Here is a 16,445-nt window from a genome sequence, read left to right as displayed (position 1 = left end):
ATTAACAATACTGCATTTACATTAAGTCAAATAGAGCATGTCTGGGTTGTTATCCAGTTCGGCAATGTTAGATATCTTAGTAGATGTATTTATAGACCTTATGATTTCACAGAGATAACAGTTAATGAAATTGTATTTAAAATTGCAAGAGAATATGCAGGTCAAAAATGTTTCAAAATCTAAACTAGTTGGTGGTTTTAATTTTCCTGGAAAAAGTTGTTCCAATTGTTCAATAAACTTGATTAAAAGATCATCAGGCATTGAGCATGTTTCGTATCAAATGATAAATGACAATTACCTACAACAGCATGTAAACCTATCAATATTTCAACAGCAAATGAGTTTGCTGTAAACATTTTATTTAATTTTTACTTCTCAGTCATCAAATAAAAGTGCCATCGATAGTAAATTTGTTTTAGGAAACATATCCAGAGTTTATTTTATATTGTGTTTTGGTTTTTTTAAAAAAATAAAACAAACGCAAGTAAAGACGAAAAGAAATTTTTATATAGAAAAGCTGATAAAATACAATTCAAGATTTCCTCACAAGTGTTGATTGGTTACAGTCTTTTCATACCAAAAATGTTCAAGAAATATATGAAAAGTTAATTTATTATACTGAAGAAATATGTAAACTATATATTCCTATAAATATCTCATGCATAAATCATCATCAAAGTGTCTGTTAAAAAAGAAAGTCCTCACTTATTAATGAGAAACAGAGTTCAAGGTATAGAAACTGTTAGAATAAAATTCAAATCTTTGCAGCCAATATAAACAATTATCAAAAAGAGTTTTTTTTGAAATTTTGACAGCAAGACAGAAATATGAATTAATGATTGTGAATAAAGCTACAAACCCGAAAATATTATATAGATATGAGTTCGCAACAATATGTAAAAGACTCTATAAAAGCTCTTAAACAACCAAGGGTTGAAATAACTCAAGATCCAGAAGAGATTGGTGATCATTAGATCATTAGATTCTTTTATCAGAAGAGATTGATGATCATTAGATCACCAATCTTTTCTGTGTTTCTTTTACCAGAAAAGATTGGTGATCATTAGATCACCAATCTCTTCTGGATCTTGAGCTATTTCTGGATCTAAAGTTATTTATATAAATTAACATTATAAATTATAAAAAGATTCAAATTTTCAAAATATTTAAAAAAAAAAGTACACTCTGTTTTTCAAAACAAGAATCAATAATACCACCTTTAAATTAACTTCTTAAGATATTCATTAAGAAGATGTTATTGAAACGCTAAACAATCCTGATCAAAACAATGCATATAGAGTTGACAAGATCATCCATCTTGAAAAACTATGTTACTGCTTTTCTACTTTTCCTTTCACACAAATACTAAAATGTAACTGCACTATACAAAAAAGGTGACAAGATTGATTCTGAAAATTATAGATCTATATCACTTCTTTGTATTACTTTTACTTCACTTTTAAATTACTTTAAGGCATAATAAAAGGCAAGTTTGAAAAATATCTTCATGAAAATAGTATTTTAGCTTATCAACAGCATGGGTTTATTATAAACAGGATATGTTTAACAAATTTAATTAAAACTCTGGATTATATTAAATCAACTGCCAAGATATTGAAAGTTGATGGAAGACTTATATGTAATTTTTATATTATTTTAGTCACTTTGTCCTCAGGTTATGAAATAGATACTACAAAATTTATATGTTTTTGCATAACTGCACTAAAACTATATCAAAGTATTCATGGTACTATATGTCACAATCTATTCACAAAGTTTTGGTTTAATTAATGCCATAATTACAAGACAATACCTTTTAATTGGAATAATGGCAGACTGAACCTTAGAGACGCAAAATAAAAACTTTCCGGAAAGTTTTAGCAGAAAGCTCTCAAGAAAAGATTTAAACCAAGAATTTCTTAATAGGCTTAGAATTGTAGTAGTAGAACGCTTACTTCATGAGCAAGAAGTTCCAAGTTCTAGCCCCACCACGCCCCTGGTATTACCGTACTCAACTTGTTTCTCAGGGCAGCACCCTTGTTCTTCAAGGATCATGTTTCAGAGTTCAAGAGTTGATTCTCTTTAACTTCAAAATTTATAGATAGATTTGTCTTAAACATTAACACCTCTCCCTTTTTATAAGTAAAAAAGTTTTTTATTTTCGCATTTAATTTGTGAAACTTTCTTTAATGAGTATTGTGAAACTTTTTTTTTTTCCTTTGAAACTTAATTTTCATTCTACATTTTTTTATTTTACATCTTTTTAAAAACATTCTGAATGTTTTTATTTTTATTTGTAAAACATGCGCGTTGCTGTATCGACTATCTTATAGCCTGACTCGCAACAGAGTACTGCAACATTGCCTGACAAATAGCCTGACTTTCAATGAAGTGCTACTACATTGACTGATAAATAGCCTGACTCGCAATGGAGTACTGCCACATCGACTGAGGGTTTGGTTGGGGCGGCAGTCTATAAATAATTTAAAAAAAAGTTTTCCAGTCTTTAAAATTAAAAAAAACTTAAAACTGACATTTTATGGTAAAAACTTATGCAAGTATATGTATATATATATTGTATTGAGCACTGTCTACCGAAAAATTGCTTTTATTACTGCTATATACATGTATATATATATATAGTAGTAGTGTAGTGGTAGAACGCTTGCTTCATAAGCGAGAAGTTCCGAGTTCGATCCCCTTCACATCCCTGGTAGTACCGCACTTAACCTGTTGCTCTACGCAGCGGCCTTGTTCGTCAAGGTTTGTGTTTCAGAGTTATAGAGTTAAGACAGGGTTATAACCACAATTATGTAGCCTCCTCATGTGCCTGGTATATATATATGTATATATATCAGGCCTTATAATGATGAGGGAATGATTACTCTGCGCCATTCAAACACTCCCGTAAATAGTCTTCTGGGCATGACAAATAGCGCTCATTAATTTTGTTTTGTGAGTAAAAAATTGTGCTCGTCAGATAAACTTGTGAGGGAGAAAATTATAAGTTGATTTTATAGAAATTTTTTTTGCTTAAGACAATATATGTTTAATTATATAGTAGAGTTTGCATATTGTTAAATAATACCAACAAAGTTATACTCGTTATAAAGTAAGTCATGCATAAATTAAAATTAAAAATTTCTGAGCAAGAGAGCCAATTTATTTCTTCTATTTGAATGTTAAATTCAGCAAGACATTTTTTTTTTAAATTCCTATTTAACTTTATCATATTATTACTTAATTGTACCAAGTCGAACCATTCCCTAAATCCCACAGTTTTTTTGGGTCCATTTGACAAAAAACTTTGCTTAATTTTTACTTTTAATTGCATAAAAGTCTATGTAATAAAAAATTAAAACTTGAAAACCTTCAGTAAAAGTTCAAAACTTTAAATGTTTGTTAAACTAAAATTTTATTAAAAACTTCGATTTCGTACAGGTTCACATTCTATTAATGACTATATATATTTAAAATTCAAAAACATTGAATGAAATTCAAAATGTTCGCATATCAAATACTTTTGTGTCAAAATATAGTTTAACAAACAAAATATGTTTTACTGAAATCTTCAAATTGGTCTATTTATAATAAAGTCTATTTATTAAAAATGTTAAAGCTAAAGGAAGCTATAAGTTAGAATTATAACAGAAAAATTCAAAATATAAATCTTTTCAGAGTTCGAGTTGATGGGATTATTATTTGCTATACGAAATGTTTATTGAAACTTTGGGAAGCGTGCTCACAAACAACAATAAAAAAATTTAATGTCACTAGTTTCTTGCCTTCATGACCTGGTTTTTACTGGTCTAACAATTGTATTTCTTCAAATATACGTCAGTATATAAGTTATTTATATATTATATTTGTTTATATATATATATATATATATATATATATATATATATATATATATATATATATATATATACATATATATATATATATATATATATATTATTTATATATATATATATATATATATATATTTGTATATATATATATATGTATATATATATATATGCATATATATATGTATATAAATATATGTATATATATATATATATATATATATATATATATATATGTATATATATATATATATATGTATATATATATATATGCATATATATATGTATATATATATATATATATATATATATATATATATATATATATATATATATATATATATATATATATATATATATAGATATATATATATATATGTGTATATATATATATAGGCTTCGCCGGGAAGTGTGAGCTTTCGCTCTCGCCCCTACTTTCCTAAAATGGTTTACGAGATCCATTTTTTTGCAAAAAATTTTTTTATGTCCAAATAATTTTTTCACAGCTTCGGTCCTATAATTTCTGTGTTCCATTTCATAAATTATAAAAATTTGAGATTTTTCTGTGGCAATTTAACGGGTCCACAACAAACACAAATATCTGTATTTTTTGCAATAAACTGTAATTAATACTATTATTGGCGTCGGTTACATTTAAACAATTAATATACACAAAAATTACTTACAGTTCCAGGAATTACTGCAAAGACTGTCAAATGGACAAATAAATACTCAAATGTTTCAAACAAGTATGAAAAAATTTACAATATTGAACAGAGCACAGTACAAGGTAGCTTTTAGCTACTAGGACTATGGGTATATCCATATTCCACTGTTGGTGCTGCTCATTTCTTCTTACGCTGCCCAGACTTAAAACTTACTTTCTGTCAGCCTCAACAACTTGCAGAATGTTCTGATAATTCACCTCGGTTTTGGTTGCATCTAGAAAGTCTGCACTTAGTTTCATACCGCCTTCCGCCCTGTCATTGATAACATTGACAAAAATCGTCACAGTATTTTAAGTATAGTCAAACTAAAACCAATATCACTCATAAATATTAAAATTTTTACTAAAATTTTCGCAATGTTTTTGCACATTTTAGTTGGTTTGCCATTTTTTTAGTATGCTTGCCATTACTTCTGCCAATGAAATTTGATCTTTTAAAGCCAAATGTTATAGCTCTTAATAATACTCAGGTTAAACTTGATCATTTATTTTAATACTTTGCTTATTTTAGATTTTAATAGAATTCCTTTTTTTGAACTGTTGTTTTGCTAAAGAATTATTTCAGCAGGTTGCAAATAAACAAATTTTTTTAAAAGTTTTATATTTATAAAGTAATAACAAATATTATTCAAAGTTTATAAAATTTGAGTTTTGCATGCTTTTTTTCTTTTTCTTAAATGACCGAAGTTACATGGTGAGCGAATTTAGGTAATTTTATGGTATATATAAAAGTTAACATCTGAAAAAAAAGTTCTGTCTAAGCACATCTCAGAAAATTTTATCTGATGTTGCAACATTCAAAAAAATTAAGACATCAAGATAAGCAAAAGGTGAGCAGAGTTTGGGAAAAAGCTGAAAACAATATGTGAAAATAATAGAAGCTTATAGTTGCGAGTCATGGGTTTTTAATTGTGTTAAAAATACAAAATTGAAAAAGAAATTTGCATAAAAAAATCCCATTGATCTGCATTTGGCCGTTAAATTATAATTAAAATTTCACTTTTGATCTAGTTAAATACAGGAAAAGTGTTTGCCACTTACACACGCACACAAACACACACAAACACACACATGTATATATATCTTTTCTTTCTGAATTGTAAATAATAATTGTAAAGAAAGTAATAATAACTTATCACAACAAGTTTGCTATTTCGAGAATTTTTTTTTTTATACCTTTTACAACATCATTTTTTAAATCTTTTTCTTACAGTTTATTCTGACTGAAATTAAAAAGGCTGTTTTCATTGTTGGTGACTGATTGCATATATATTTACATGTGTTATGTTAATGGCAAATGCCAAAATTTTCCGTGTTCAATCACATATATAACTGTTTATAGTTTTTTAAATAACGTCCCAATTAAAAATTTTGTATGGTTTTATTTGTTTAGAGTATTTATATTCAATCTTATGAACACCACACAGATTGGATAAACAGCATGGTGTTGTGTCAAAATGGAAAAACATGTATTTGTTTGCTTATATTTTTTTGTTTTTTAATGTTTTTTTTTGTTTTTTTTTTCATACTTCCTTCATATTTTTTAGTCCTATCTGCATCCTCTGATACAACTGTTAAAGTGTGGGACTCTGCTCATGGTTATTGTAAGTCAACTTTACGTACTCACAAAGACTATGTCAAAGCATTAGCCTACGCAAAAGATAAAGAACTTGTTGCAAGTGGTGGATATGATAAGCAAATTTTTCTTTGGGATGTTAATGTTCTCACTTCCCTCACATCAACTAACAACACTGTAATAAGTATGACTTTATTGCAATTTACTTTCTATAAATGGTAATTTTTTAATTTATAAAAGTACAAAATTATAGATGTGAAATTTGCAGTTAAAAATTCTACGTTTTTTTTTTTTTTTGGGTAGTAGTAACACTATTAAAAACAACCGAACTGAACTAATTCGAAAAGGGACTTTCCGGATTAATATCAAAATAGAATATAAATGAAATAGAAATAGAGAATAAAATCCAATTTGTGAAAAAAGAAACAGTTTCAAAAATCTTATTACAATCTGCTTCATTTCCTGCTGCCTTGTAGGATTTTTTAGGCAAAGGTTAGGAAAAGCCAACTCCGACTTAAAACACACCCTGCCTTGGGGCTCTTGGTTGAGTTTAGGCTAGAGATGGTGTCTCGATATAAGTACTCATCTTGGGCAGATATTAATTGCATCCAGCTACTGTCTTGTAGAAGGCCTCCTAGGCAAAGTCTTAAGGGGTAATCAGATTCTATCTGTTGACCAGCTTTTCTTATATTCTTCATCTATTAGGCTGAGGTAAATTTATTTATAATACATTATTTCTGGTTTCGGATGTTCAATGCTGGATCTTCTTGACTCAATGCATGGGTTTTGGTAGTCAAGTTTCCCAAACTCTGTGATAGCTCTTAGAGAGGCTGATTCTATCAACAGCTGCAAAATATCAGAGTGCAATTAGTAAAGGACCAGGGCTATGGCCTGGGCCTGGTTTGATAACACATAGCCGCGACCAGGAATGAGTTTATGATCAGTGCTGCATTAATATCGATAGATCCTATAAAAATGTTATTTTTAATTGAAATTTATGATATTAGTTATAATTAAAAACAATACTTTTATAGGATCTATCAATATAAATGCAACCCCGGTCATAAACCCGGCCAGGGCTGCATTAAAATTGATAGATCCTATAAAATATTGTTTTTAAATAAAATTCATATCATAAATTTTAATTAAAGATAACATTTTTATAGGATCTATCAATATTAATGCAGCCCTGATCATAAACCTGGCCCTGGTCATGGCTATGTGTTATCAAACCTAGCCCTGGCCCTGGCCCCAGTCGTTTACTAAGTGCAATCTTGCACATGGATGGTGTCCCTGTTTGTACTTTTAGTGTGCATTGACAAGGCCACATTTGGAGCTCTTTGTTACAGCTTAGGGTTTACTAAGAGTAATGAGGCAATTGCTTGGACTATTAAATAGTGTACTGAGTTCTATCTATACTTTGAGCCAAGTTCTTTAACAAATTTAAAAATGAATAAAGTACCAAAAACTATAAAACACAAAAAACCATCATCATCACCAAGTTCTCTAAACCTATCATTCACTAATATTTGTGGTCTTCGAAGTAATTTTTCTTCTGTTGAGTTTTATCTTTTGCAAAGTTCACCAGACCTACTTGCTCTTTGTGAGACTTATTTGAGTTCAGCTGTCTCATCTTGTCATCTTAGTGTTGTTTATCTTCCTTTAATTCGCGAAGACTCCAATATTCACATGCTTGGCCTGGGCGTTTACATTTGTAAGAATTCACCCATTAGTCGGGAAACTAGGTTTGAGTCCACAGACTATTCGTTTATGTGCTTTTGTTTAGCACCACTTCACTCTATCACCTTTCGCTTCTATATTGCTTGCACTCTTTTTAATCAAATTTCTGATCAAATTGACCAAACCCTCTCTCTTTATCCATCAGCCAATATTGTTGTTGTTGGTGACCTTAATACTCATCACACTGAATGGCTTGGCTCTATTGTAAGTGACTCTGCTGGCATTAAGATCCTCTTTTTTTTGCCTTTCTCAATCTCTAACTCAAATAGTCAACTTTCCAACTTGCTTTCCAGACAACCCGAATCATTCACCTTCTCTACTTGACCTATGTCTTGTTTCTGATCCTAGTCAGTGCTCAATTCTCCACATTAACCCTTAGGTGCTTCTGATCACAGTTTGATCTCTCTAAAACTGTTATCTCATTCTTCTTCATCATCAGAATCCTCCTATTATCATACCTCTTACAACTACCTTGAAGCTGACTGGGACTCTTTCCGTGATTTTCTTTGTGATGACCCTTGGGTAAAAATCTTTTGTCTTCCTGCTGGCAAATGTGCTTCTTACATAACTTTGTGGATTAAGACTGGTATGGAATCTTTTATTCCCTATCAACAATTCAAGTCAAGCCTCATTCTTCTCCTTGGTTTTCCTCACATTGTGCTGCTGCAATCTCCGATTGAAACCATTACTTCCATATCTATCAGCAAAACAGTTCTCTAGAAAACAGACGTCTGTTTACTATTTCTAAAAACCGTTGTAAAAAGGTTTTGTCTAACGCCAAAGCCCTAATTCTCAGGTCATGAAATCTGTATTTCATCTCAAAAATTAGGTTCTCATGACTTATGGAGAATCTTTAACAGTATCAATAATAGGGGCAAATCTGTTATTTAACCTCTATTGTATGGTTCAGATTTTGTCACCTCACTATAAAAGGTATAACATATCTGTTATAGTCTTTCAGAATTTTCTCTGGAGCTGTCATCTATACTCTCAAAACTATTTAACAAGTGCCTATCAGAGTTTTGTTTTGCAGCCTGGTGAAAAGCGGTATGTTATCCCTATTTTTAAAAATTTCTGGAGAGCAATCTGACTTATCTATCTACCATCCCATAAGTCTTCCTCCTATAATAAGCAAGATTTTTTAAATCTTTAATTAACAAACACTTAATCTCTTATCTTGAATCTAATAACTTACTTTCTGATCATCAATATGGATTTCAATCTTCTTGTTCTACAGTTGATTGGCTAACAGTAATAACCGATAGGTTTCATCATGCATTAGATAGAGGTGGAGAGGTTAAGGCTGTTGCTGTTTACATTTCTAAAGCTTTTGATAAAGTTTGGCATACTGGTCTTCTCCGTAGGCTTTCTTCTTAGGATGTATCAGGTAAAATCTTTAAGATTATTGAATCCTTCATTTCCAATCCTAGTATAAAAGTTGTTCTCAATGGACAGCACTCTTCTTTATATTCTATAATTTCTGGGATTCCTCAAGGTTCTATCCTTGGCCCTATACTCTTTTTAATTTACATTAATGATCTTCCTTATATTCTCACATCTTCGGTGGCATTGTTTGCTGATGATACTACCATTTATTTTTGTCGTGATAAGAAACCAACACCCTCTGATTGCTTAGAGGGGTCATTTGAGCTTAAAAAGGATCTCACTTCTGCTACAGCATGGGGTTCACAGTGGCTGGTGGACTTTAATTCAGACGAAACTCTGTTTTTTTCAGCCAATCGTTATCGCAATAATTTAGATCTTCCTATATTAATGAACAGTAATGTACTGGATGAGTCATTTATCCTTCATCTTCTAGGATTAACTCTTACTTCCAATCTTTCTTGGAAACCATATATCAAATCAGTTGCAAAATTAGCATCTGCTAAGGTTGCATCTCTTTATCAAGCTCGTCACTTTCTTACATCGGATTCTATTCTCTATCTCTATAAATCTCAAATCCGGCCTTGTATGGAATACTGTTGCCATATCTGGGGCGGATCTTCTAATGATGCCCTTTCTCTTTTAGACAAGGTGCAAAAACGCATTGTAAATATAGTTGGACCTGCTCTTGCAACCAACCTCCAACCATTATCACATTGTCATAATGTTGCTTCTCTTTTTCTTTTCTACAAATACTATGATGGGCACTGCTCTAAAGAGGTAGAATCTCTTGTGCCATCTACTAAAATTCATTTTTGTGTTACTCGTCATTCAGTCAAGTCTCATCTTTTTTCTGTGACTGTTCCTAAATGCTCAAAAATGTCCAGGTTCGAAACGAACTCTGGACATTTTTGCGTCACGGTAAGGAAGGAGGCGTGAACTTCCCGGTTAAATGCACTTCCGCGGTGCTCTGTGACAAGACCGTTAGGACTTCTTGGGGCACCTAAAAAAAAAAAAATAAAAAAAAAAAAAATGCTCCGAAAACTCTTATTCACCTAGTTTTTTTCCTTGAACATCAGTTCTTTAGAATTCACTGCCTTCATCTTGCATTCCTGATTTCTCTAATTTGTAATTCTTTAAGTTGTCTGTCAATCGTTTTCTTGCTCTTCAATCTTCATCATTTCTGTTCCAGTAACTTTCAACTCTAATAGTGGTTGCTTGCAGCCTTGTTTGAAGCGAAGATGTTTAAAAAAAAAAAAAAAAGCAGTATAAGATCAAATTTAGAATAAATAACATCGAAATAATCAAAAATTGAATGTCGAAAATTAAAAAATGATTATGATTGAATTTTTTTTAACTGATGGACTTCCTGCCCAAACCAAACTCCCAGTCGATATAGTAGCACTTTTTGCATGTACTACCTATTTGTCAGTCTATGTAGCAACACTCCTAGCATATTCTACCTCTTTACTAGTTTTTTAATACTATTCCTAAATACAAATTTATACATTATTACGTATAGGCAACATTTTCAACATTATTCCTTCTAAATGAATTTCGATTTTTTTCTTTTCGAAATATTTCCTTAAAATTAATTTTCAATATTAAATCCCAAAAAAGCCTTTTAATAAAAAAAAATTCAATATTCTGTTATTCTAGGAATTTTTTTTTCGACACTATTCCCCTTTTTTTGACTGGCATGACTACAAACCTTTATACAGAAGTTGCCTATAATATGGTTATGGGTCCCTTATAATCTCTATAATTGGTTATAGGTCTCTACACATAAGTATTATGGGTTTTATGTGTTAGGCAGTTTTTTAAAAACATTTAAGAGTTTGCAAAGACACAATTGCAAAACATGTTTTGCGTGCACAAATACCATTTTGCATCTTTTTCTGTTTCAGTACTTTTTTTTTTTTCTTGTCATTTTCTATGAACAATGGTTTTAAAATTGTCTAACTATATATATATATATATAAATTAGTAAAAACACTTATCTAATTTTTGATTACTTCAACACTGTGTTTCACCATCAGTAGGTTCATCAGGAAGATTCTTCCTGATGAACTATTAATAACTAATTTATTATTTCTCTGTTCTTTTAGAACATTGAGCACTCTATTTGTAGAATACACTAACATAATTTATAATTTATATATATATATATATATATATATATATATATATATATATATATATATATATATATATATATATATATATATATATATATATACATCATTGCCATTATTGCCAAGTGATGTTAAGTTTACTTATATATTTAATTTGGTAGCATCATCACTAATTGATGTTAAGTTTACTTATATATTTAATTTTGTAGCATCATCACTAGGTGGACAAAAAGAATCAATATACAGTTTAGCTATGAACAACTCTGGTACTATTCTTATATCAGGCTCAACAGAAAAGGTGATTAGTCTGAAAAGTTTTTTCGATACTGTTTTTACTTGCTTCCTCTTTTATAACATTGATACTTTCACAAATAAAAAAAGTAACAATTAAATTTGTATTGGTTTGTAATCAATAAAGCTTTTTTAATTTTTTTTTAATTTTTTTTGTAATTATTTATCAAGAAAACATTTAACTATTTTATGCAAATTATATAATCATCAATTGATCATTTCAGAATTTTTTTTTAATGAGCAGTTTGTACTATGGGTATGAAAAATTACTGTCATATTATGTGCATACATTAACAATAGATTGGATTTGGACAGGTAGTATCAACAAGTAAATAGTATTAGTCACTGTAAAATCATTATTTTTTTTTTCTAAAAAAGAATAATAATGATTGAAGTTTTACCTATGATTCCACTTCCATGGTTCCACACTTTAAAGTGTCAGTGTTTCTTTAGTGTTATTTGTTCTATTACACATAATTCTTAGTTCTTTTTGTTGATATTTGTGAGAGTATTGATATAAAAACTAATGCCCTTAAAACTAAAAACATTTTTTGTTTAAAATGTATTTATGTTTACATAAGCTCTATAGAATCTTTAGTTTTTAGAGTCTTTGAAAATTTTTTTGCAAAATGACCAATTTTTATTTTACATTAATCTAATTACTATAATAGTTAATACTATAGCTTTATAGTAATAGTTAATACTACAGGTACCAAAAAAAGTTTAGAACCACTTAAGAATTTTGCGTAATTTCATTATTTTTTCAATGTATAAAACTAATATTGAACTTTGATGATAAATTATATATATATGACATGCTTTAATAACAAACCTAAAGGAATTTACACCGCATTCAATTGCATACACATTAAGCGATCAATAAACAAACACACACAAATGTATTGAATTCAAATGAAAATAAATACATTTTAAACATTTAAACTTTTTAATAAATACATTTAAACAAAGCAATGTAAATATTTATATCAATATTTACATGGATATCCTTTGTTTTTAATCACCAGATGAAGTCTTCTAGGCATACTTTCAACCAACTTTGAACATTGATCTTTATTAGCTTCCAGGCACCAAACTCGTCTGATTTCATTCTTCAAGGGTTCTGTAGATGTACATTTGGTTCTATCAAGATTATCTTTGATGTATTTCCACAAGTTTTCAATCGGATCAAGATCCGGGCTATTTCCAGGCCAAGGAAGAACTTCAATTTTGTTGTCTACAAACCAAGCCTTTGATATTTTAGAGGTGTGACAAGTGGCATTATCTTGCTGAAATATTGAACAGTGAAGCTTTTTCAAAGAACATTTTGCATTTTGTGACAAGATGTCAACATATCGGGCACTGTTCATTTTTTTGTTCTTTTCAATGAACTCTATACTTCCTGCACCCTTATATGCAAAGCAAGCCCAAACCATGACACCTGAAGAATCTTTGACTGTCTTGATGGTGTATCTTGGATCATATTCTGAGGAATTAGGGTCACATCAGACATATTGTTGTTGGCAATCTTGTTGCAAAAAGGTTGACTCATCTGAAAACATGACTCTCATCCAATCTTCGACTGTCCAATAAATATGTTCCTTGCAAAAGCTAAATCTATCCTTTCGCATCTTTGTTGTTAACAATGGCTTTTTAATTGGTTTCCTTGCTGGCATTTTAAATTTATTTTGTAACCAACTTTGAATGGTTCTTTCACTAACTTGATCACATTTTGGAGTCAACCTTTCCTTAATCTCTCTTGCGCTCATAAAAGCAGACTTTAATACCTCTTGTCGTATTCTTAAGTCTGTTCTTGAGGAAGTAACCTTCGGCCGACCGCTTCAAGATCTTGAAGTAAATTCCCCTGTTTCTTTATAAAGTCTAATAATCTTGGTCACAGAGCTATGGGAAACTCCAATAACTGTCACTATTTACCTTTGCCATTTGGAAGTATGGTTTATATAAAGCAATAATTTGGGAACAAACTTCAATTGGTATTTCTTTACTTTTACCCATTGGAAAATGCTAGAATATTGAAATAAAATTGTAATTTGATATAATAAAATGACTAACCTGCCTACGGTATATAGATTTATTAGTTTATGTGATGGTATTGTTTAATATCCTTTGACATAAAATTACTCAATTTGTGTGTATTTGTTTATTGATTGCTTAATGTGTATGCAATTGAATGCGGTGTAAATTCCTTTAGGTTTTAATTAAAGCATGTCATATATATATATATATATATATATATATATATATATATATATATATATATATATATATATATATATATATATATATATATACATATATATATATATATATATATATATATATATATATATATATATATATATATATATATATATATATATATATATATATATATATATATATAATTTATCATCAAAGTTCAATATTAGTTTCATACATTGAAAAAATAATGAAATTACGCAAAATTGTTAAGCGGTTCTAAACTTTTTTCGGTACTTGTATGTACTATAAGCTAAAGTTACATTTTTACTAAAATAAATAACAGCACATCAATTGTTAGCATGTTAATATTAATATAATGACATCAAAAGGGACCTTATATTACTCTTATCTTCATTAATTGTTTTAATTGAGTTAGAATCACCATAATCTGCCATCCCCTGTACTTTGGGTATTAAACTATAAATAAGTATAAAATCTTCATTGTTATAGTGGCGTCAGAAAAAGCACAAAACCAAGATTTTTTACCTAAAGAAAAGTATAAAAATATTTAACAAATGACTTAAAAGAAACTTTATATATAAAATTATAATCATAGACATTATTTTAAATATAAAAAAAAAAATTATAATTTTTTTTTTTTTTTTTAGTATTATATATGTAATTTTAAATAAAATTATAGCTTAAAAAACGTATAATTTTAAATAAAATTGCAATAAAAAAATATTATTTTTAAGAGGGGTTCTACAAACTTTTTCTAACTTTTTTGACTGATCAGAGCTGTGAGGGTTTGACCACATACATTGACTGATAAAGGGAGAACATGTAAGGGAGTTGAATCTACAACTTGCAACTACATGGACATAGGGTTTTGGTTGGAACAGTCATTTTACTTTTATCGAAAAAACAATATGGATTTAGGTTGGTAAAAAAAGAAGTGTATATATGCTATATTCACAACATTATAGATGTATATATGTGTGTGTGTGTGTTTATAATAATATTTAATTTGTATATCTGTTTTATTTTTATATACATATCTTATGTCTTTTATTTATCACTATAGGCTTTGCGTGTCTGGGACCCTCGTACTTGTACAAAGTTGATGAAACTAAAAGGTCATCTTGATAATGTCAAGACAGTTGTCTTAAAGGGTGATGGAACTGAGGTTTGTATTTAAATCTATCAATATTTTTTTGCATTTCTATGTAATTTTTTTTTGCATTATAATTATACACTTGATTTAAATAAAGCCAATTAATGCATTATATTAGGTGCTTGCCTAATATAGTGCATTAATAAATATAATTTGCTGTCATGACCCGTAAAATACGGGTCTTGGTAAATCACTGACCTTTTCTATACTTATTCCTTACTTTAATATGTTTTAGTAAGCGGTAGAAAAATAGTTATTAATTATATACATATATAAAAACTATACTTATTGTTTACTTTTTTAAGCTATAAAATAAATTTTCTATTATAATTAACTTTGAAAAACTTTAAACGTTTTGGTAGACGTTGAGCGAATTGCTCAATTGGTAATGATACCCAATTCATTTATCAATGAATTGGGTATCATTACCAGCCTAAATAATATATAGAATACCCCCTTGAAATGTATTAATTAATTACTATTGGTATAAAAAGTTTCAAAAAACATGAGATGATAAATATGTGGAGTAACGGACTTGACCCGTATAATTATTACTGAATATTATTATATTACTGGTGATGGTAAGTCTATTCCACACCTGCCATTTTAATAATTCCGCTTTATTTCAACAATTTATTAAAAAAGAGCAAAATATAAAAATCTTTGTTTTGAGTTAATGAATATCTTACAATATAGTATTGATAAAGTTAATTTATAAAAATTAATAAATAATTATAATAAAAAGTTAATAAAAACTTATCAAAGAAAAAAATAATAAGGTCCATCCACGTTTTTTGTTTTTTTATAAAGTCTACAAAAGTTGTAAAGTAATATACTTTACAACTTCTGTAGACTTTTATATAAAAAAAAAACAAAAACATGGACGGACCTTATGATTATTTTCTTTTATAAGTTTCTATTAATTTTTTTCAGGCCATCTACAGCTTATCAGGACTCTTGCCCTGTTAATTTAAAAGAAAATTAAAGATTCCATCTAAAATCTTTTTTTATAAGAAAGAAAGTTGTCTCTTTAATGCGTACACTTAATCTATTACTAAGCACATTAAAACCTTAAACTCTATCATCACATGCGCGCAACAAATTTGTTAAGGTGTTTTCATGTTTTTAGAAATTTTAAAAAGCTTTTTAATGAATTCTCTCCTTTCGTTTGTTTTTGTATTTAATATCTTTATATGTGTTATGCATATAACATCTATAGACCCTTAAAATATTTTACTTTGTATTCTGGTAAATTGGAAAAGATTTTCAAAAAATTAAGTGTGAAAGCGAAAGAATTTAAACCCACGCAAAGCACTTTAACCATTTTGGCATGCTATAATATCTTGTAACACTGTTTAATAAACAAAAG

At 28.9% G+C, this 16,445-nt stretch overlaps 1 protein-coding gene across 1 annotated transcript in view; it reads left to right on the top strand.

The window, feature by feature from the left end:
• LOC100210616 (WD repeat-containing protein 48) overlaps positions 1-16,445 on the top strand; it is a 93,456-nt gene that overhangs the window by 26,334 nt on the left and 50,677 nt on the right. The window contains exons 3-6 of the mRNA XM_065795915.1: positions 5,972-6,047; positions 6,126-6,338; positions 11,622-11,710; positions 14,987-15,088. Of these exons, the coding sequence (XP_065651987.1) occupies positions 5,972-6,047; positions 6,126-6,338; positions 11,622-11,710; positions 14,987-15,088 (480 nt within the window). The remainder of the gene's footprint in view (positions 1-5,971; positions 6,048-6,125; positions 6,339-11,621; positions 11,711-14,986; positions 15,089-16,445) is intronic.

Source organism: Hydra vulgaris, chromosome 04 (genome assembly GCF_038396675.1).
Source record: "Hydra vulgaris chromosome 04, alternate assembly HydraT2T_AEP".
Lineage (NCBI taxonomy): Eukaryota > Metazoa > Cnidaria > Hydrozoa > Anthoathecata > Hydridae > Hydra > Hydra vulgaris.
Note: the sequence above shows the minus strand (reverse complement) of the source record. Positions and strands in the feature narration are given on the sequence as shown.